The sequence below is a fragment of the Myiozetetes cayanensis genome, unplaced genomic scaffold, assembly GCF_022539395.1.
Source record: "Myiozetetes cayanensis isolate MyiCay16 unplaced genomic scaffold, myiCay2020 scf1, whole genome shotgun sequence".
NCBI classification, from domain to species: domain Eukaryota; kingdom Metazoa; phylum Chordata; class Aves; order Passeriformes; family Tyrannidae; genus Myiozetetes; species Myiozetetes cayanensis.
In genome coordinates this window covers 35819782-35843950 of record NW_026086604.1, presented here as the reverse complement: position 1 = coordinate 35843950, position 24169 = coordinate 35819782, and the positions used below count along the sequence as shown (strand labels likewise).

The following is a 24169-nucleotide window of genomic DNA, read 5'->3' as shown; positions in this document are numbered from 1 at the left end:
ATAGTTCAGCTTCTTACCCTAACTAATCTGCCCTTATTCTTCTCCAGAATTGTCCTAAATGCAAAATGTTGTGCAACAAATGAGGTATTCTTTTAGAGGTAAAGCCTTTTACTTTTGAAATATTCTAGTTTTTTTGAAAAGTTAGAGTAAGTTACACACTGCTTTAACAGAATTCATTCTGGTTTGTTACTACCTGATTCTAACATTATTACCTCTCATTGTGTTAAAAAGTATGTTCTAGTGAATAAATTGTCCAGTACCTAATGCATCTCTCATTATCATGAGGCAAATGAGCATAAAGTTCTTTATCAAACAAGTTCAAATAGAATTCTCTCCTTCTGATAATATGAATGAGTGATATGTGTGTGTACTAGCTTTCTAATTCTGATGGAAAAGGATGTAGGATATATTTAGGATGTACTCCTTTTCAGTGACAGTCAAGTGCATTCCTTAAATGGTTTTCTCAGTCAACACTAAAATAGGTGGCATAATTTAGAATAATTACAGCTACAGGAGCAAAATCCTAATCTTTAGCAGTTTCTTTATATGAACAGATCAGCTTCTGTCAATAATGTTTTTTAAGCTGTTTCCTTTATTTAATCCTGATTTCCAGCACTGTGGAATACCTTAGTAAACCTGTAGCTGTAGCAGTGCATTGACCTGTTTGGTGCTTGGATCTTAAGACAATTTAAAATGTTCATTGTGTTCTTCAGGATTATGTCTCATAACCTATAGCTTGGATAGAAATGTTTAACTGTGGAAAACTTCCCACTGGTTCTTTATCTTGTGCAAGGCTGTTGGGAAGTTTCTACCCTGTTTGCACAATAGGTAATTGATGGTAGGGAGTACAAGTAGGTGTAGGCTCTTCCTTCATAGTTACTTTGAAGACTTCTAAGAATTCACTGTGGCCACGGAGTTAAATCATCATATTTGATTTGGAATGGAATCATATAAAAAGAATTTCTGCATCATCAAGAGGATAGAAGGGTTTTTGGGGAGAGGTTAGGCACAGGGTTATAATTCGACTGCAGTGCAAGGCCAGTTAATGCTAGTCTCTTCAGCAGTATCATATTCACTTAAAAAGTTCTTGATGTCCTTTTAGTCTCTGTTTAAAGCTGTCAAGGTAACCAACTATCAAAACATCAGTGATTCTTTTGTTCTTTGTTTTTTTCTTCTCAGTGATTTCTAAGCTGTATCAGGGTTTCAGTAATACACACTCTGAGCATGGTTGTGGGCTTTGTCCCAGTAGAATCTTGGGTTATCGTATTTGCTCTACTTTGTTGAATTGTGGATGGGTGATGTGCACTGTGATGCCTATTGGGGGACTTACACTTGTATATGTGTAAGTCTGAAGTCCCAACCCTAGGCAGGTTTGCACTTGTTTTAATCGTAATACCCATTGCTTTCTGATCTTTCATTAAATCAACACAAAACACTCAAGATCTTTTTCTCTCATTTGCAAGAGACATTAACAATTTTAGCACATTTGTTTCTTCATTGGTAGTTCAAGAGTAGTATATGACTGTTAATTGTGGTCTTATCTGTGACCTGCAGTTCAGAGCTTGCTGAGTGCTTTCTGCTTGGGCAGAGTGCCTTAACACTTGTAGAGGCAGAGTAGAATCACCTGCAAGAACTCAGTGACCATGCAGGCTCTTCCAGCACACAGTGCTTATCTTTTTGTCCCCATCATATCAGTAGTTTGAATCCATGTATGTGCACTGATTATCAAGAAGTAGGTATACCTAGCTGTATTTGGGAAGCATTGTTCTTTCATTTGCTCTTTGTGCATGATTCTTTCATTCCAGATTTAATAATTAATAATATCAATAATAGTATTCCTATTAATAACAATTAATTGATAATTATTAATTATGTGACCAACCTTAAGCCAGAGAGTTTTCTGAATGCTGGTCAAAGCAGTGCCAGACACCATCACTGTTCAGAATGTGATCTGACTTGAGTTGTACCAGCGTATCACTGACTCCTGGTGTGGGAGCTGGTTTTACTACATTTCCCACACATATATCCCTATGCCAGACTTTTAAGAGCATTGTTTCTGTTATTCCAAGTTGCCTGCACATAAATAGAATGCAATAATGGATTCATTATTTAGGATTAAATCTTAATTGACTAATGGTTTTGACTGAGCGATGGAGCACTTCTGATACATGGAGCTGGATGGTCATTCAGTGGTTCTGTTTCAGCTGCAACTTAGTTTTCTCTTCAGGCAGCTTCTTTCATACTTTTGCTTAAATGGGCAATGAATATTCAAAGACCCTGTAGCCTCAGCAGTGGCACTGCTTTGTCACAGATAAGGGAAGGAAGATGGCCTTTTATAGTATTCTGAAGGGTAAAAATTAAAATCTCATGTAAAGATAAGGTTCTTAGCAGCATCTAAATTTGAACTGATTTTTAGAAGTGTGTTTTATTTCCCTTCCACACTCTCCCTGAACATAACTAATTGCTGGTAAACAAACACTTGTTTGACCTGGTAATATAATAAGTAGGGATTTAGTTAATAAAACTTGAAAGTTCTAGGATGTTAATACTTTTCACAGTAAGGTAGAGTGATACACATTATGTAATCGGATTAGAACTTGCTAAAGAGCAGGATTTCTAGGTCACGAGTCTTAAAAAAAAAAAAAAAAAAAAAACAACAAAAACCCACAAAAAAACAAGCAAGCAAACCAAAACTCAACAGTTAGGTTTATCTTAACTTGTATCAGAAGCAGTATTCCTTCAAGTTCCTGGAAATCAAAGTTCTCTGACATTTCAGCTGTGTGAAACTTCAGCTAATTTCTCCCATGAGAAAATGGGGTTGAAGCTTGTGTCAGTTCAGCTGTGGGAGGGAGAAGGGGCAGGACACCTGTCTCCAGTGAAGATTCACAGCTTTTAGCTCCCTGTGGCAAATTCTTGGACTGTGCCCCAACTACACAGTAAGGAACGCTAGCTCTGCCATGGTTCTTGGGACTTCTGAGCATACTGTGATATGATGGGAATAAAAGGTCTCAGTTAATTGAGAGTTTCAGACTCTATAGAAGAGCATGAGGTGTATGATAGTGCCTGCCTGACCTGTAGATTTCTGGAGAGATGGATTTGTAGTTCTGAGGGTTTCTTCTTTTTTTTCCCTCAGATACTTTATCCTTTGTAACTGTGCAACAGCAGCTGCAGGACTTTTCAAGATAATTTGAGCTCCAATAATGTACATCTTCCCAATAAGTTTATCAGAAAATTGTGCCTCAATGAGGACATATAAAGAAATTGCTGTCAAGTTCTGTTTTGTGCTTTTGCATCTATACTTAAGATATAAGGCTACAAATGTGTTGGGGTTCATTATATAGCACCTTACTACTACTTGATAATTAACTCCTCTGCAGCCCTTTTAGTGTACTAGGCTTCTTTCTGAAAGATCCTTTAACTGTAAAAAGTATTGCCTTACTGTGTGTGCATAAAACAGCTGCTCAGAGCTTTGGAATCTCACTGTATTAAGTAGCCATCCAGCACCGCTTACACACTGCAGTGGTAAATGTTGTAAGGGTAAATCCATTTGTAGTCCATGTTTGTTACTGTTTCCAAATGCATTCTTAAATACTAGAGTAATCTAACTATATCATATCATACTGCTAAAAGATAAGATGGGAAGTTGGAGAGGAGGAGGAAATTCCTGGTGCTGGCTGACCACAGAAGTGAGGCTCGTGATTTAGAATTTGTGAGGTATTTAATCTTGAAACATTCCTCATTTAATTGTACGAAAGAATCCAGAATTAATGATTGCCCGATTTTTATTGCCAAGCATTAAATTTAGTTTTAACATTGCCACCAGAGGGCAGCATGTTCCACGAGCTGGCCATGCTGAACCTGATCGCATCTGATTTTAGGCAAAGATGAACTTGTAAAGTCTGAGTTTTGATAAGTATCAGTGATTCATTTACAAGTTTTTCCTGTTATGCTCAGCTTGTATCTAAGTCCTCAAATTCTTGTCATGGCGTTAGCTTTCTAAGAAAGAGAAGTGACGTTATTGACATCCGCAAGTAAAAACTAACTGTAACTGTTCTATAACTTGAATTCTGGTGCCTTTAGCTTATTATTACTCCTGCATACATCTTCCATAAGACAGAGGTATCAGGAACTTATTCCCTTACTTCTTGCATTGTTTTTACTAGTTATAGAATTCATTCTTTCTGGTTTTGTCTCAAGGGTTTTGTCTCAACCTACATTGCCTTGTTTACTTGTGTGATGACATGAATGTTGAAGTTGATATAGTTCTACATTCAGTGTTTTTAGGATTAATTTACCTTAAATGCAGCATCTGTACTGTTTGGTAGTTGAGGTTTTGCGTATTGGGTTTTTTGGGGGTTTTTTGAGGTGAGCACTGTGAGTCTTCTTGACTCTCATGTTGTAATATGATCTAGGAAACACCTTATACAAATAATCTGAAGCGATATTATACTGGTATATTGTGACTCAAAAGCCTCTTTTGTAAGCTTTGCAGTAGGTGCAGGCGTGACACAACAGGCAGATCACGTCTTGCAAAACTCACTTTCCCACTTGTACAGCAACACAATTTTCCTCAACAAGATATTACTATTATTTGAGAACCTAGTTATAATGAGCACGCAATTGAAAAACACATTACATTAAAATGAATCACTGAATAACTCGTATACAACCTTTTTTTTTTTTTTAATGCTATGGTACAGATATATTTAGAAAGATTAAAACCAGGAGTTAAACATTAAATGTAGACATTGTCCTGAAGTTATATTGTTTTCTTGAGTTTTCCTGAAATGTAGTCATGAATTTTTATGTTTGGAAGTCTAATATACTGTTTTTCCTAAAGTCTCTCACTTCTTTTCTGAGTAATAGAGGCTCTGTGTACTAGAGTCTTGCCATCTTTCTTTGTATAAATCCAGGCTGAGGCTGGTACTGTCTCCTCCTGGAGTGATGAAAATAAACCTCCACCTGAGCTGATTTGGGGTGGAAGGGTTCAAGTGTCTTTGTAGTGCTTTAGTAGCAGCAACATTATGGGGATGTACAGTGGTGCAACTGCAGTACGCTTGGTAGGCAGCCAGCTGAGTCCATGTGGGCTTACTGGTTGAGATCTTGTCTTATGTGGAAGTGGCTAAACTGCATCTGGATCCAAGTTGGCATGTGAAGTACTACAGCTGTGTTCTTGCAGTCCCCTACACATGGTCTAATAAATCCAAACTGGATTTGAGGGGAAACAGCTCTGTCTTTCTGCATCTAGGGCTCAGTTAATCTGCAAATAGGATAAACGGCCCATAAATAATTAAGAGTTTATAGTATACTGCATGTTCCAGATAAGAGTTAGAACATGCAGTATTAAAAGAGATTTTTAGAGGAAGACAATTACACCAAGTTCACCTTCTTGTCCTTGCTATTTGGGGCACTAGCATGCTATGCCAAAATCTGATATGATATTCTTAAAGCAAGTAGACTGCTGTTTTCAGTGATGTTCTCAGGTGGTTATTTTGAGTCTGCTTACACTTTGAAGTGTGAGTTAACTTAAAATACAGGGATGCAAGAAACAAATGGAAGTCTCAAGGGATTCAAGTCTTTTCTCATGGCTGATTAGTAGCAATTTTTCAGAATCCATACCAAGAAGAGAACATGAGGTAGACTTATTATGTGCTATATTCTTGTCAAACCATTGTTTTCAAATAGGAATTATTTCTGTGACCCAGTGCAGCCTGGCATTTTGCCATGCGGAATAACAGTACGTGCTGTTTTAACACTAATGTGTGGTGCACCAGAGTCACTGATAGGAATGTGACTGTCAGATGTGTCTTTCCAAGAGAACTGAAATGATAGAACTAAGATTAAAGTAATAATTGGATTTTTCGGGTCAACAGTTTCTTAGACAATATGTTTAATATTAAAATAGACTGTACTGAACTCAGTGATCTTTTGCTTTGTACAGTACCCTTGTAATAAAGGGGGGGATGTTTGTGTTTGTGGAATGCTGTTTTCTAGAGCATCTTGCATTCCTACAGTGATCTGTTCTTGAGTGTAGCATCCAGGAGATAATTTGTAATCAATTGTGTTAGGTTGGAGTTTGTAGTCTGTTCAAATCCTAGTTTTGTTCCTCTAAAGTAATTTTTGTAGATGTAATGAAATTCTCATGACATGGATTCTAAGAGCCTAGGCGTACTTAGCCAGCACGCTTAGAAATATTAGAAGTGCCAGTTGTTAAGTGCTTGTTTACATGAAGTTATCATAATGCATTTTTAAGACTTCAAGTTCTGTTTAATGTCCCACTGAAGTAGAAGCAAGCAAGTATCCTTGCAGATTCCAGCTGTGTTAATTTCCAAAGTCTTCGACTTATACCTTTCAGTAGGCCCATGTACGAGGCCATTACAATAATTAGTGTGTTATCAGAAATAAAGATAAGTTTGAATTTTTTTCTTATGTGTAAAACTTCAGTTTCTGAGGAATTTGAATCAGTTCATAGTTGGCTGAAAGCCAATTTTTCTCCTCAACTCTTAACATGTGTTTGAAAAACGAACTCACTTCCTAAGTGCCTTGTGAATCTGCAATGATTAATTCTTCTCATTATTTTGCTGCAAATTCTCATGACCCTCTGTGATGATTCGATCACCCACTTAGAGTTTATGCATATTCATATCTTTCCACTCCTGCTGCAGTCGTTCAAGTCTCCTTCACTGACTGTGGTGTGTGCTTGGTGCAGTAATTGAGCTGCAGTAGATTGATTACTCTGGGGAGCTGTAAGGCCTTTAAAGGTGAAAACATATCAGTCCTGTTAATTAGGAAACAAAGCTCTGGTGGCAAGTTCAGCAGTCAAATGCTTCCAGTGTAGAAATGAGGAAAAGTATGATTTGTTCCTCTCCATGAACCCTGTTTACTTTTTTATATTTGAATTAGATCTGTACTTGCTATAATAGGCTTCAGCAGAAAGTAGCATGTCTTGTATGATTGCATGGTGTTGGTATTTTAAAACAAAAAGAACTGTATGTTTATTGTAATTACTAGGTGCTGTTAATTACCTCCTAAATTATACATGATTTTAGGCATTGCTTGACCTATAAAGCTAAATGAGAGATGAAGAATGGAATCATTGATTGTAAACTTTAACCAAAATCATTTATATCAGTCACCTTTTCAGTCCTGAGTGTCAAAGTATTTTCTCTGAATTAAAACAATAGATTTTTAGAAATTGTTATAAAACCTGGGGCATCTCCTTTCTTTTATTAAGATGTCTGTTGCCCATTGTGTGCAAGATTAATTAAAGAGAATAGGTTCTTAAAATTAGGTGAATATTAAATGATAGCATAAGGTTTCATCCAGCAGACAGCATCCTTACATCATCATTGTAAGTACCCTGTGGTTTTATGTTGCTAAGCACTCTAATCTAGAGTGGCCTATTACAAAGATATTAAGGGTAGGGGAAACCATCTGCCACACAATCTATCCATAAGGGTCAGAAATAAATAATTTAGAAGTAATTTATATATCTTAAAAACCACTTTTTCCCTGTAATTACTGGACAACAGATTGTAGAATACAGATGTTATGAAAGTGCCACTGTTTTTGTAAACAGCGTGTGATCCATTGCTGCTTCAGGGTAGGTTATAGGATGCTGTTGTCATACCTGTTCCTGCAGAGGTCAGGAAGGAAAGTCTTGCTGAAACAGCTGCACATGAGATTGAACTCCAATTAGTGCATCTTACACCAAAGGATATCTCTCATTCATTGTGTCTGTGGTCTCTTTTCCTCTGTTTTAGGCATTTATTAACACTGCAAAGGAGATCTACGAGAAAATCCAGGAAGGAGTTTTTGACATTAATAATGAGGTAACTTTTAGTACTTTGAACACTGTTTTCCTTTTTAAAGGTACAAAATGCACCTTCCCTAGAGGGCTGGACAGTAAAAGATTTGTCTGTTCCATTTGGATGTAGAATTGTCTGCCATTGTGATAAAAATGGATTAAAATAAGTGACCCTATCCATCCATGAAGCATCGCAAAATAATATAAATCCCCAAAAGAGAAGAAAATCCACTTTCATCCACTTCTCCATATGGTGTCATCTGTTTTCAAAGATAATTTTCCACTATGTAAATGGGGGACCATGTTGATATGCCAGATGTACTCCATGAGCTGTCCAGTGTAGGGGAGGGATTGCTTTGAGAGTTACATAAAAGACTTTTGAAATGTTCCTGGTTTAGGTGGCTGGATACTGTAGGGAATAAAAGATTAGCCATTTTGCCTATGCACATTACTGAAATTGCAGATTATTGGGGCCTGTCCCTTTGCTTGTTTCGGGTGGGGGTAGAGACATGGAGGAGGGAGCACTTTTGTAATGCAAGAGCCTAGAAAGACCCATGATGTCTCTCTCGAATTTTGAAATTATTGTGCTGTTGAAAATCTTGAGGAGTTTGGAGAGAGGTTCTTGGCTGTTTTCGCAGATTCAGATTCAGTGGTGGTAAATAGACATATTAATATTGTATAGAAATGTTAAGATCATACAAGCTCTTTGTTAACATTCACATAAAAAGTCACACCACATAAAATTTAAATTTGACAATGTGGTCAGTCTTTTCTGATGTCCAAGTTGGTATTTTAGCTTGCATGTCCCTCAGTATTGTTGCTGAGGTGCTCAGAGAAACCACACATGGAAGTCTGCACCGCCACTGTGTTCTGTTTCTGTTCTCTGGGTGGGGGAGTCCAGGACTGCCAGTCTGAGGCTTCTCTTAAACGTTAACAGTCCTTGCAGAATTGCTCAGAGTGGTGAGGGAATGGGCAGGACTCAGTTAAATAGCTTCACCTCTTTCTGCTTAATATATTTCAACATGAGAAAACTTAGACTATCAAAAATATTGCTGATGACTTCTGAGAGGAAAAATGAGAAACTTCAGTGGTATGCAAAGTATTGCATTAGGAAACTTGTAGCTAAATAAGACTTGAATAACCATCCTTCAAAGACACTAATTCTGACTGGAAAGTGTGGTATATATGTGGTGTTTTGGTGAAACATTTCTTAAACTCAGTTCACTGATGAAAAGTTTAAAATTTTCTTTCACGTTTTTCCTGCAGTTGGTAGTGCAGTATAAATTGGAGAGCAATCAGAGTTTCTGAACAAGCATGCTCGCTGTATCTGTCGAGTCTCATATAGTAGCTGACTGCTTTACTGTGCCTTACGGAGCTCTGATTGCAATATGCTGTCAAGAGCCAACAGTCCGTGCTACTTATTTGGCTTTATGCCAAGTCGGGCTCCTTGATTCCTCAAGAAGTTGCTATCAGCCCAGAGGGGGCAAAACCAATGAGCCATAGGGCATGCTTTTTATTAAAGAGGAGTCAAAGAGCGAAAAGAAACCACATCAGCTGCTGTCAATACTGAGCGAGTGCCAGAAACCCGAAGGCTACCACTGCTGCAGAACAACTGCCAAGCACTATAAATCTGAGATTTGCTGTGACGCAGAGTTTCCTTAAGAGCTTAATTTCTGAAGCTACTGTATTACTTTTCTCAAAGTGCTGTATTTTTAGGTAAAATCCACTTGAGGGAGTGAGGGTTAAGATATAAGTGTGATTTTGATGAATGAAAGAGCTACGCTGTGTGTGGGTTCTTGGCAAGTAGCCATGTCTTTTGGGATCACAGAAATTATTGATGACACAGAACACTCGTATGCCCTTAGCCTCTACAGCTGATTCAACACAGAAAAAATGCTGTCTAGAGAGGAAAAGTTTTATATTAAACTATTAAACTAGTGGAGGTTTTGGCAAGAAGGGAGAGGCTATACATTCTTAACAAATGCTATGTATTTTTAAAGCCTTATGCCAAGTAGTATTCAAATGCAGTTCTTGCTTTGTGGGGTTTTTTTGTTAGGAGTTTAAGCTACAGAGTGTAACATGGAGATAAAACTTAAATGAGAAAGAAGGAAGGCATCTTCTTTTAAATAATATCTAATCCCTAAGGACACGTTACTAAATATTACAAACTTTGCTATGTTTATTGCATACTTTAGAAGAACTTGCTATATTCTAAATAGATAAGGCAGCTTTTCAAGGATATTAGTGTTTCAAAATATTTACGTTGTGTATTCAACTTCATTTCAGGCAAATGGCATAAAAATTGGCCCTCAACACGCTGCTACTAATGCAACACTTGCAGGCAATCAGGGAGGACAACAAGCTGGAGGAGGCTGCTGTTGAGCCTGTTTTTACTTTCTAGCTGCCTGGATGGGGCCTACTAACTTGTTTGTTCACCCTTCCCTCCCCCCGCCCCGCTCGCCTCCACTTCAATTCAACTGAGACATGAAACTTGTAAGTTGGTTTCCTGTTGCAGAAGACTTTATCCTTCAAATTCTTGTATAACTTTGAATAAATGGTTAATGTTCACTTAAAGACAGATTTTGGAGATTGTATTCATATCTATTTACATTTGATTTCTAGGTCAGTTGATGTGATTATTTTTGTTAAATGTTGTCTTGTGCCCTTGACTACGAACTGAATTGTATTAAACACTACAAAGTCATCTGAGTATTTTAATCAGTTTGTGTAGTTAGGTTTCCCAGCTCCTGCGGTTACCTAATGTTTAATATTGTAGAGCTGTCCTCAAGTTTTTTGTCAATTTTCAAGGCTATGAAGAGAAGCGGAAGGACTCTTTTAATTCTGTATTTATCACTTTCTGTATATATAGTTTAATAACCTGCTTGGGTGTACTTGCCAAGCTAGAATTCTTTAATGCATTTGCATAAATTCTATACTACTTAGAGCTTGAAAACTACAGAAGCATTAATAGAAATTGCTTGGATGCTAAATTTTAAGCCTTTTTGACATTGTTAGCATGTTCATGCTCCCCATCATTATCCTGAAGTCCAAGAGAGATGCTTAATGTATATTCTAGAGGCTACATGCGTGCTATCTATTTTAATGCCAAATGTTTGCTGTTTGTCCACAATTTCCACAGCACCTCTTCAGAAATGGATTAGCTGTTTGCCTTAACAAATACTAGGGGTAAAAACAGAGTACGAATGAAAAGTAGAGGAGGAGTTGATAAATTTGAAATGGCACATTATAAAAACATTAATCTTTTCTCAATGTTTTTTTCTTGTTTACCACTTGATTTCTAAGTATATTTTTCATGCAAGGACAGTTTTTCAACCTAAATGTATAGTGGTTGTGTAAAGTTTTCTTTTAGTGACAACTTGTAATCCTAAATATATGGTAAGCATCTTGTCTATTGTGAAGAGGGTGTGAAAATAAAATCTGCCAGTTTGGAGATCTTGATGAAAATCAAAACTAGAAATGTTTTGGTACTTATTATGGTGGTGGTTGGGGAGGGCATGTTTTGCCTCAAGTGAAAGGGTTGCAACAGTGCAAAACAAAATCCTGTGTTTAAGTGTTTATTTGTTAAAATACAGAGTGTTCATGTCACTTTTCCTACAACTGTGCAAACAACTCAGTTTCTGTCTATCTCATCCTATTTAAATAATTGCAGATAAAAAGGTGACAATAATGCTAGGCCACGCTTCATGTATTGGGGGGGGAAAAAAGGGGGTGGGGGGCAGTGACTGCAAAACTTTTGTCTTACTGGACCAATACTGACCACAGCACAAAACGGGAGGACTGGGATCCTCATGTTACCCATTCTGATTGTCAGAACTTTACATCCAGAGTGAATAACTTCAGCCTGACAGGTGTAACGTAGCAGTGGTTCTGAGATTAAATAAAATATGAAAAAATGTGTGGAACCTTTTGTTGGTATCTAGGGGAAAGGGCAGTCAATATGGATTTGTGTTAGTTGCTGACTTCAATTCTTTTCTACACACTTAGGAACATTATCAGCAATGCAATGTAATTGTTTTCAACTATTTAAATTATTAAGAGGTTACTCAATTTACATAATTTTGACTGTTAACTGTTTATTATATGAAGTTTGCATTTATAAAGCACACTTACTGTTTCAGTTGAAGTTTGAAAATGGTGTTGCATGACAGTAAAACCATAGGACTGAACTCCATGGATGCCAAGGGAAAACTGGCATGTAGTAACTTGCTGTTCACAAGAAGGAGTGAAGGAAGTAGAGTACTTGACTGAATTAACTATCTGAAGGTTTTTTTGCAACTGGCAACATTGTAGGACTTGCTTGAGACGAGATGTGAAATAAGTGTGCTCTTCTTTAGTAGCATCAGCTCCATTGCAAATGGGAATAAATTTCTCTTAGCCACAAAAACTGCCCATTAAGGGAGCTAAGGGGGTTTTGTACCCTATCCCAAGAATAACAAAAGTGCACACTATTTTAAGTGGTGATGATTTACAAAACTGAAGCTTCTGACAGCCTCTCATTTTTCTGAAAGCATTGAAGAGTTATAAAACTGCCCAGGACTCTAAGGCTACTGCAGCAAAGAGCCACCAGGGCTGCTTTCTGGGGGGTGAGGGGCAGGGGGAACGTGCTGTGACTTACTGAAGTCACGTATGCAATTGATTGCTGATCCTGCTGGTTGTTCCTGGCTCACATGTCAGTCTTACACTGTACATTATGTTAAGAATCTGGTACTTTCAAAGAGGAGCTAGAACAAAACTGAAGTTTCCACGCACTGTGGCTGGCTTTTTGTCACAAACTTTGTGCACACATAATCCTTTTGTTGCCAGTTACAGATCCCTGTATTTTTGTGGGGTTGGTTTTGTTGGGAGTTTTTTGAGAAGCCCTGATGTTATTTTATCCTATTAGAATTTGAAAATTATACAGCACAGAACCTAGCAGGATGGTTTACTTCTAGAACGTGTGCTTTAACAAGGTTATTCTTTCATAGGTTGGAATTTTACTTGAACATGAGTGACTTATAACTTGTTGAGATTTCATGTTGAATTCAAGTTGCTTTTATTGGTTGCATTTTCACAACTAAAGAACTAAAACATTTGATTTTTCCCCAGCAACTTTTACAGCTGTTACATGTAATGAAAAAGTATCGATACCAAAAAATCATACTAAAGTGCAGTTTCCCTTATTCCAAGTTTAGCATATGGTACAAACCATAGTTAACTTTGGAGTTAGTAAATTTGGGGTGATAAGTCCTCTAAGCATGACTTAAGACTTGTGTCTCCTACTAATAATGAGAAGCTCCAGGAGTTTTGGCAGTTATTTAAGAAAGATTGACAATCCCCCTTAATCTTACACACCTGTGTGTTTCTGTTGGCTTCGGTCATTCTGACTTATTCTTATGTGAGATCAGACTTAGCAGTGAGTTAAGGTAAAATGACTGCAAAACCACTTGCTGATAAGCTAAAATAACAAGAGTGTCTGAAGTCCTTAGCAGGCAGCAAGTCTGTCACCTGCTCCAGGGTTGTATCCTTTCTGCTGTGTTACACTTTCTGTCACACAGTTCATGGTTGCTGCTCGTTGAAGAGCCTTCAGCTACATTATGTATATATTGGTGGGGTTAGAAGGGTACACATTGGTTTTAGGCTAAATGGCATACATTTAAATTGGGAAAGTTATTTCTGCCTTAGGAGTTTACCTGTGACTGTTAGAGCGCTAAATCTGTTCTTGGAAAGAGAGGAAAACCTCTTATCAGACTCAGTGTTACAGTTAAACTGAATTTGAATGAAAAATTATGTATTAAACTAACTTAGAAATATCAGAAGACAATTTCAGGCATTGAAGGATTTTTTTTCTTTTTTTTTAAAGCAGTCTTTCCTAATGAGAGCACCCCAATGTGCCTGCATTTTTCTCGAAGTTGTTACCTGTAGGGTATTTCTTTTGTAGATGCTGAGGGCTGAGGTAGTGGTTCCTTTTGATGAACTGTTCTTTTGATACTACTGACTGTCCTACAGCTTTCTTCTTAGGCTTTTTAGTTGGTTTTGTCTTTTTTTCCTTCTAAGTCAAGTCTCTCTTTTGTATTATCTCCTTTTTGTCTTTTCTGGTTTTGTATTCTTTCATTCAGACTGAACCCTGTGAGCAAAGTGCTGCTCTCCATCTTTACCAGCTCCACATCCGTAACTCCTACACTTGTGTGTTTGCCCAGTACAGGGCATTTATTTTAGGGATGGAAGGGTGGGGCAGAGGGAGAGAGGGATATGCTATCTGCATGATATAAAATCATGAAGGAAGTATTGCATGGGTTACACATACTGTGTGTGCTGTTTTGCATGTGTGGGGAGATATAATTTGCCTAGTACTCTTCTACTACTGCATGGGAGGAGATAGGGGAGACAGGAAGACTAACAGGTTTTATTTGGATATCTTAATAAATTTGCTTGCTGATATCATACGTATGATTTGTATATACCTAATGTTCCTCCCCCTGGAATCTCTGGGTTTTCTTCTGCCACATTACTGCAATGTAACTTTAACAGTATGCAGTGGTGATTTATTGTAATACACTACTGAAATCTCCATTTGTAAATAATCCAGGCTGCTGCTGTGTAAGTAGCTGATGAAATGTCTTTACTGGGTCTGCTGCGTATGAAAGAAACCACAACATTAGGCAATAAAAACTACTAACAGAATGTTACGAAACCAAGACCATGACAAAAAAAGCAGCATGTTGTGGATCTATCATTTTTATTCTTGGGACAGATTTTATTATTTTTGGAACTATTACAAGACTTATGTTAAATATTGTGGATGATAAGAGGAAACAGACTCTTGGCAAACATGGAAAACCAATTACAGCATATTACCCTATTCCCCTTCCAATAAAGGAGGGGCAAAGCTAAAAGTTTATTCTTTGCTTAGCAGCTGGAGGAGGGAGGCGGGGGGGAAGTTCCTGCTTTAGCATTGGCTTGAGGAAAGAGATTGTTGCTGTAGCAATGTTACCGCAGGCAATCCAGGCTGGAGAAGGCAAAACCAGCGTGCTCCATAGTCTGTTATACCCCAGCCTAAAAAAACCACACTGTTATTATGGAAAGGCTGAGTAATGAAATGGCTATTCTATACCATCAGCTATACTGTTAACTTAAAAGTAGGCTTTAAAAACTTGTTTGGTTGCAAATCTCCATACCATGGTGATGAGGGTTTGATAACTAAACTGTAACTTGTATCTGATACGCAGACATGGAATTTAACTGCTACATCCCATGGCTCTGTGACATAGAGGTGAAATAAGGTGCAGGGAAAACCTACTTCAAAGCTTTTTTAGAAGTCTGCCCATGGATTTGAATTCCTGTCCCAAATTACAGTTCTTGTAAAATTGTCCACAGCAGCATGAATGTAGATAAATTGATGCATCAGTGTTTGCTTGTTTTTTTTTTTAACCCTGCAGCATAGTTATGATTTTTAAAATTCCTTCGTTACAGAGTCAGAGATATAAATGTTTATATTGGGCAGACTCTTGTTGATGGTTTGGGTCTACGGTACACTTGCTGTAAATTACAGCAGGATCTAATTAGCCTTTCTTAGGCAAAGCCCAGTTCCGTGTATCAAACTAACTGGAAACTGATTGTTTACTTTCCTAGGTTTAGACATAAAATACTGGGAGGCAGGAGTAGCCTTAAGTGTGAGGACAGCCTAAAAGAGACAGAGGTACCACTCTAACAATTGCCAATTTAACATTGTCTGGGTTAAAGCAGTCAAGTAAACAGTGTGCGTTCGGATTATGGCATGGGAAAATATTTTCAGACACAGGAAATGTCTGAAAGAATGTGGCTTACAAGACAGTTAAATAGCAAGTGTACTTGGGAAGACAAAAACCCATGGGGTTGCTTCTGTCTCCCAGGACGAGGCAGGAAAGGCTTTGTTTAAGAGGCATTGCCCAGCACCTGAGCACTGACACCTCTGCCTGGGCTGGTGTTGCTGCTCGAGGGCCATGGCACTGGGCCACCTGTGAGGAAGGAATTTTAAATTTGGGTACTCTTCCAGGTGCACATTTATAGTGCTGAGAGCTGAGGCAGTGTCCATAACTTGTATGACACATATGCATGGCTTTTAGGAGGAGAGATGGGTACGGAAACAACAGCAGAGGACAGGGGCAAATTTACTTGTCAAGTGCTGGCTCAAAAAAAATACCTGAATCAGTGTACACCACCTGTCTGTGATTGTTTTATACGAATACAGCAAAGCTTTGTTTTGAATGTAGTTGGAAGCCAATTATTCTGGGTTTTTTTAATCACATTTTAATTCATGAGGATGACTGGACCTTCCTGGAGGGTTGTTGGTTAGGTTCACATCTAAAGTATCTAACATGGAGAGCATCAGAGCACAAAAGAATTTGTGTGTCTGGTGCCGTTGAGAGTCAATCCAGCCACTTCTAAGCAAATGTGACTGACTGACCTAAGCTAACTGGTGAAGGTCTGTCAGCCATCAGGGGTGCACAAAAATCCAGCAGATGGGCTCTGCTGATCCTCCTTGCCCTGTGCTGTTCAATTCTGCTCTCAGAAGTAAAACATTCCTGCACAGAAACAAAAGCGCTTGTAGTGTGTCCCACAGTTACTGCTGTGAAGCAGAAATTAAGCTTGTGAACTCATGTGCAATATTATAATCCTGTTTGGGATGTTTTTCTGTAAAGCCCCACAACTCCAGAGAAAAGGGCATCCTTATGTCCAGGACTGACCACTGTGCATCATCAGTTAAATACTTCGTCACTGTCTGTGGATTCCTATCAAAGCCCAATTCTTTTTCCAGTTTTCAGAGCCCCATGTCTGGTTTCTTCCGTGTTTCTTCCTATCTTCTGTACCTCTTCTCCCACCTTTTTCTTTCCTCTTTGGAGGATGGTGTCTGTTTAGGGCAAATGATTTAAGAAAAGCTATGGCATATTTATATTACCCAGTTCTAGTGGAAGACTTGTATTAACTACCACTGGTAAAAAAAAAAAAAGACACTTTGCCTTTGGATGAAGTGGTTTGGTTATAGCAATGCTGTTATATAAACTTAACATACATAACTGGTCAGAGACCCACTGCTTTAGTTCTGCTAAATCCCCTCTTCTGCGTCATCCATAAGCAGTAGAAGGCTTCAGTACAATCACAGAAGAAAAATGCAGTTGCCAGTTAGTAAATATTTCGGCCAAGCACCTTCCAAATGGTGGGGTTTGGTTTGGTTTGGTCTTTGTTTTGAAGCTGTGCGTAACTTCATTCCATCTTGGCTTCCCAGTTTAATTCAATTCCTATGCAAGGCAAAGAAAGCAGTTTTCCTTCAATGTCAGATAAACTCTGAAGTTGTAAAGTTGCAGGGTTGTTGTTGCCCACTAAACATAAAGAGGATACATTAGAGGAAAAGCTGCTACCGAAACTGTTTGTGAGCCAAGGCATAAGCTTGCTTGCTGCAGGAAGGAGGAGACATCTCATTATCTGGGTGCTGGGAGCCAGTGTGTTAGAGAGGCTTCTCTTCCTGCTCCACAAGGACTGAGGCGTCTCTGAGGTAAGCAAAGCAGCAATGCGATACTCCCCGGGCTTATCACCCACTATCAGCTGGATCTCCTGTTTGCTCCAGACTCCACCTTTGCTTGGAAAGTGCTTGCAATTCCATGAGGTAATTCTTCCTCCCAGCGCCTGTGCCTGTTGCGACGACCATGTGCTCCGAGCATGAGCCAGGACAGAAAATGAAAAAAGTCCGCCCCGACATCCATGTGCGGTAACTTCCTCTTTCTCCATCCTGCCGGGGAAGGCTGCTGTGCTTCGCGTCCTTCGGCTCTGGGCACTCTGGCCGCGGTCAGTCCGGGCAGAGCCATCGCTCTCCCGCCAGGCCAGGGGCCTGACCGGGTGCCAACCGCCGGTTTAGCCACAGGTGCGAGGTAACACCTGCTCGGTTGGCACCGGAGCCGGTATAAATCTGCGTCATTTTGATTAAGCTCGGATTGATTAGGAACAGGTCCGGGCTAACATACCATAAACACCTATTAAACCGAAATAAATACGTCTACAGGGGGCTCAGCTTAACCGGGTGCAGCTTTGCCTGCCCGGGGGAGGCGGCGGTGGCGGCGGGCACCACACACGGCGGCTCCCACGGGCGGGCGCCGCCGGGGACAGGAAAGCCCGTCCGAGCTGACGTCGGGCGGGGCGGGGGCGGGAGGGGGTTCCCCCTGGGAGGCGGGTAGGGATCGTTCCGTGCCGGTGGCTCGCAGCCCGGTCCCGAGGGATGGTGTTGGCTCGTCGCCACGGCAACCTACGACCCGCGGGGGGAAGGGGCGCGGGCGGCGGTGGCAGGGTCGGTCCCGCCATCCCTCCGGGGCTCTCCCCGCCGCCCCAGGAAGCCTTTGGCACCAGCTGCTCGCTCTTCCCGGCGGCCCTGCGAGGGGTGCGCCCTCAGGCCCCCTCCCCATCCCAGCCGGGCTCCTAAGGCGCTGCCCCCGGCGCGAATCTGCCCGGGGCTCCCCGGAGTGTCCGTGGGGACATGGAACGGCGGCGGGAGGGGACGGGTGCGAGGTTGTGCGAGCGGAGCTCCTCGAGAGAGAGGGCCGCGGTGTCCTGCCCCACGGTGTCCTGCCCCGCTGTGGCCCAGGGCTCGGAGCCGCCGGAGCGTTCAAAGGAGCGATGCCGTCCCGGAGCGGGAGCGCTGGGCAGGCGGGGGGAGCCCGCCCCGCCCCGCCCCGCGGGATGGGGCGCGGAGCCCGGTGCGAGCGGAATCCCGTTCCCGGGAAGCACAATGGCCCTGCGGATGCCAGGCCCCTCCTCCAGCCCACCCGAGGCTTCCCTCCGGGATGCGTTTGCCTGCTCGACCTCTGCCCTTGCAGGCGGACGCGTCCTCCCCTCGCCGCCCGCGTGTGGAGCCGAACGGCTGTGGGAGTGCACGGAGACGTGGGAGGGGTGACTGCAGCAGGAAAATCATTGCCTGCGACCAGGGAATGAGGTTTTGTGGTCATTTCAAGGGCAGCCCGGCCTGCCGCCCTCCTCTGACCCTGCAGAATCTGCCCGTAGCCCGTCTCTGAGTCCCTCCTCTGGCCCAGCTTCAGCTGGAGTGTTGCTGAACCGTGTATTGTGGAACCTGAGGATAATTGCTGTAAACACACCATATAGCTGCTCTGCTTAGGAAAAAAAAAAAAAAAAAAAAAAAAAGGAAAACTGATGGTTTTAACTTCTTTCAATCCATATTATTATTATTTACATTGCTATCTCCAAAATGTTTTCAATTTTTATGTTAATAAGTTGCTCCAGTGGAGGAAGAACACTTTCTTTCACTTTATTTTTGTATTGGGCAAAATGAAGGTGAGAAAAGACGCAATGAAGGTAAGTATTTTGATCTTTATGTGATTAAACAATCGAACTTTGATGTCTGTAAATTTTTTTCACAATATGAGCAATGGATAAATATTTTTACTGTCACCTGTTTTAACTTGCAAATGTAGAAAGAATCTGTCTGGATTGTGTGCCCCTGCACGTGCCTTCTGTACTGATACTGGCTTTAATTTCAGTATAAATTAGACTGACCTCATCTAGAGAAAATAGAAATTCCTTATAAAGTCAACTTTTCCTTAACTAAAGTCTTCCGTAGGTGATTCAGTACTAGATGTAATGCTTAGACGGTAAAGTTACATCTTGAAAAGGTTAAATAACATTTTCTTTTTGCTCTAAATCTTACAACTCAACAACATGCTTAAAAGCTGACAGTGGGTACTGTCAGTATTTACCTGATCCACTGCTTCACTTTTAATTTGCTCTTTGGGCAGGTAGAGTATACCACAGGCAAGCCTGGACATTTTGCCCTTCTGAGCAGTTTGTCATTGAGGAGGCAGATGACTAAAGTGTAAATGCAAAGAGAAGCCATTTGTGCATTCACAGATGAACACCTCCTCTTTTTTTTGACCTCCCGACATCCCTAGTTTAGGTGGATTCAAATTAATTGGAGAAACACTTTATAGGCAATGTATACTTTTAGGTGTGCACTAATAGAATGTATGCATTGAAATACTATTTAATAGAAAGACAGGCAGCATCTGAAAAGCACATAAGCCTAATTGATTCCAGACACAACTGGCCTGGATTTTGTTTCCTCTTATTCCAACTTTCTGACCTTGTAAAAATTATCTTGATTGTGTTATACTAAAACAAGGCCATGATCTTGCAAAAACTACCATGTGTGCTGGTGCTGAGAAGTGCCCAGTAAAGCACTGCCTGTGGAACAAATGCTGACAGCATTTGTCTGTTTGTTTTCTCTTGCTTATATCTAATCATGGTGAAGCAATAGTCTCACTTCTGCTTAAAGTTTTCGTTTTTAAAGGAGGTGAAAAATGTGTGGTAAAACGTTTTGTGGTGAATTATAGGTTTTAAATTCTTAGAGCAGTTTAAGCTACTGGGATTTTATGGCATTTAGACTAGGGGAAAGATCAGTGAGGGTTTAAAAACGTGCATTGCTTGTAATTTTTTCAGTTTGTGTGTGTGTGTGTGTAGTGGTATCTTTGTTTTTCAGAAGATTGTTTCTAGGGATTCGTAGGAAGGTTGAAGGACTTACTGGCTTTGATGATAACACTTACAATACTGTTGTGCCTTTGTATAAACATGTAAGAAATACTTAGGACACTACAGTGTTAGATGTGCTGCTGTCTTTGACGCCAGAGAAGTTCTGAGTATAATAATATTTTCTGCTTGGAAAAAAATCCGAGACCTGGGCACACTGATCCTTTTATTACAGTAAGTGCTGTTGCTCCATCTATTTGGGAATCTCTGCCTGGCTAGCCTTAAATCTCTGTGGAGAGTAGTGAGAGAAAAACATCCTTCCAGCATGTTGAAATGAACACATGATCCCTCTCTTTATTTCTCTGAAGGCTCTCATTTTGTTTTTTTTTTCAGGATCAAGAATAAACTGTGTATTTGGGCCTTTGTCAGCAAGGCTCCCATGGGGCAATCCTTGTAAGCACTGGGATTGCCTGTTTGGTAGCAGGGAGGCTTATAAAAAGCAACTCCAGGTGGAAGTGGGCCTTTTCCTGCTCCTCCCTTCATCCTGCTGCAATTCCCTTTCATCCAGGTCCTGAGAACTGCCTGCCTTTCAGACTAAGCTACAAAACTAAGAGAGTTGTAGTCACTTGACCAATGTATTAGAATATCTGTCTTTACTTCAGTTGCTTCATGGACGTTCTGAGGAGTTCTGTTGTGTATAATGTACTACTTCTGGTGGTTGTACAACAGCAAATGTGACTTAAAAAACTTAAGGTTACCTCTGAAGAAAGCAAGCAGCTTTTATGTATCATTAAACTTGGGTTCCAAGAAGTTGGCATCAGTGTGACTGCCATCGAGTTTGGGCTTTTTAGCTCTCATGTCAGCATTTCTTATTTCCCTACAGATTGCAAGGTGGACATGGTGGGTGGTATGCTACTTACAAAATAAAAAACCTGGCAGCAAGTGCACTGTTCTGACTCGAAAGTCGTGTTAGTAACCTGCTACACCAAAGATGACTATTAGTGCCACCACTGCATCGGTTGTCTTTATGTCTTAGCAACTGCCTTACAGCTTTTCTGTAAAGTTATAGACAAGCTTTCAGGTAAAAACCTGCCACCTTGGAAGCCGTGATCTAATCTGTACTCTTGGTGCGAAAAAATACGGCATGTCCTGGCTTGTGTTTTTTAAGAGAGAAAACAATTGGTCCATTGCTTAAAAGCTGTGCCGTTCTGTGCAGCGCCACTCAAGTGTGCAGCCTGCAGAGTGTGACCTGTGGCGTTACAGATGCCGTGCATGTCCCCTCCCTTCTCGGCAACCACAGGATGAAGGCACAAGGTCTTTCTGCCTTAACTGAAACGAGCAAGTTCTGTTCATCTGCCCAGAATGTTCAGGTAAATACAATGATTGTGTAAGTTGTTTGTAATACCCAAAGTATAAACAAACTTGTGCACAGGAGAGGTGAGTTACTTGGCAGGTTTTCAGGGGAGTTTCCCTCCGTGTTGCAGAGTCAAGGCATTCCTCTTTAAGGATAAGACAAATTTTAGATATTTACATAAGACAGGTTCAGAATGGAGGATACAAAATGAGGTGTTGTCCGGTGGTGGAGGTGCTTTTAACGCCGCCCCATGACTCTATATTTATTTTTTCATGTTTGGCACTCTGTGTTGTTGAACACCTCTACTTTCCAATCACATCAGTGTGAGTGGCAAGTATGCAGCACCTCATGGAATCAGATCTTATATGTCTCCTATGAAATGTAAGCATGAAGTAAGGTGTTCCTTTATCTCTGAGTTGGTGTTATCAGAGTACATTTTGTTAAACTCAGTTTTAATATTTGTTTGGTTCAGTTAATGGCATATTGCTGCAAGTACTTAGGTGATTAGAAGTTTTTTTGCAGAGACAGTGGTTGTAGTGGGTTGACCCTGGCTGGACACCAGGTACCCACTAAAGCCTCTCTCTCACTCTCCTCTGCAACTGGCCAGATGAGAGAAAATATAACAAAGGATTCATGAGATGAGGACCAAGAGAGATCACTTACCAATCACCCTCTCAAAGTGGGGCTATTAATTAAATTTATTACTAACAGAATCAGAGCAGGAGAATGAGAAGTAAAATAAATCTTAAAAACACCTTTCCCCCACCCCTCCCTCCTTCCAAGTTCTACCTCTTCCCCCACAGTGGCACAGGGGTTACGGTCTGTTCATCACAGGTTGTTTCTGCCACCGCTCAGGGAGGAGAGTCCTTCCCCTGCTCCCTGTGGGATTCCTCCCATGGGGGACAGTCCTTCACAAACCTCTTTGGTGTGAGTCCATCCCAAGGGCAACAGTTCTTCACAAAGCTCCTGCTACCAAAACCTGGCCACAGAAACCCAATACAGTGGTTAAGCACTGGAACAGGTTGTCCTGAGATGCCCCATCCCTATAAACATCCAATGTCAGTTTGGACGGGGCCCTGAGCAACCTGATAGAGTTGAAAATGTCCCTGGTCATTGCAGGGGAGTTGGACTAGATGTCCTTTATAGGGTCCTTCCAACCCAAACTATTCTATGAGTCTGTGATCAAACTCTACTTAGCGAGGCAGTGTTTCTTCCACTATCCCTTGTGGAAGTGCTCCACAAGGGATACAGGTTTGGCTGGATCGTGAGGAACTGTGAAGATGGTACAAGTAAGTTTAAACATGTGTTTGCTGAATGTATCTCACACTTTTTAAATGTCCCAGTATCCACAATAATGCAGGCTACAGTGCGAGTGCATTCCCCTTTTCCTCCAAGTTATGCTCTTTCCATCACAGAGCATTGATGCATATTTAGAGTTTCAGCCCTTCTCTTAAAGTGTTTTGTGCCAGCGACACGAAGACCACAGCTGCCACCTTCGCTACTGTGTCAGAGCAAAACTTTTCCATGAGCATTAATCTTAACTATGTACAAAATTGTTTCCTCATCCTAACTATGAATGAGACTGTTTTCTCAGGGCTGGGTCTGAAGGAACAATTTATTTTACTTTTTTCTCTGTATAAACATAAAATGATTTTATGTATGTTCCCATATCCTTCTGAAATCAAATTTTCCATGCACAGCAGTCTGGAGAGAGGAAGGACAAGACAGAGAGGGAAAGAGACAGAAGAGCTGTCACTGATTACTCTGCTGTGAGGCACTAGGATAGTACCCTGATAAATCCGGTGTAAGAAAGCACAAAGAATAATCTGGATTGATGTAATGCAGAGCATGTTTATGAAATGTCTCAATTACACCCAGGTGGGAGGACTACAGATGATCAGTTCAGAAATCAAAGTGAACTTCCTAAGTGCAAAAGAAAAATAAATCATCAGTTTTGTGTAGAAATCAAGGTGGAGGGTTAGAGGGAGTTCGTAGAGCTTCACTAACAAAATAGCAGCGGACAATGCGATGCTCCTGCGAAATGCTCTCTTAGGATTTATCAATAGGTGGCATATGTAAGTCATCAGAACGATGTAAAGATGACTCCACCGAGTCATCTTTAAAGATGACTCCCACTCGGGCCAGTAAGGCCCCAACAGCCGCGTTGCCCTTGGTCTCATGTTCTGTGCTGAAAAATAAAGTATAGGACAGGGCAAGAAAGGAAAAAGAGATGTAGAATATAAAAGGAAATGGTGAAGGAAGGGAGGATGTTTAGCCTGAAAAATAATGTTTAGAGGAAATCAGATAAATTTTCCAATGTGTAAAATATTAGAAGAGGTTTAATCAACTGTTTCTGAATGCTGGGGGAAAGATGAGATAAAACGGATCTGTACAGAGGGAAAATGTCTCAGATAGGATGTTAGGAGGGTGGCAGGATGATTTAAATTGGATATTAGGAGAGTGGGGGGAGATGCCACAACAACTTTTAAATCATTATAGTGAAATAC

General features: G+C 40.6%; 1 protein-coding gene across 1 annotated transcript in view; it reads left to right on the top strand.

Moving 5' to 3' along the window:
- Positions 1-11730, top strand: part of RAB2A (RAB2A, member RAS oncogene family) — a 41445-nt gene extending 29715 nt beyond the window's left edge. The window contains exons 7-8 of the mRNA XM_050329133.1: positions 7764-7832; positions 10094-11730. Coding sequence (XP_050185090.1) covers positions 7764-7832; positions 10094-10189 — 165 coding nt within the window. The 3' untranslated portion in view covers positions 10190-11730. The remainder of the gene's footprint in view (positions 1-7763; positions 7833-10093) is intronic.
- The last annotated feature ends 12439 nt before the right edge of the window (positions 11731-24169 follow it).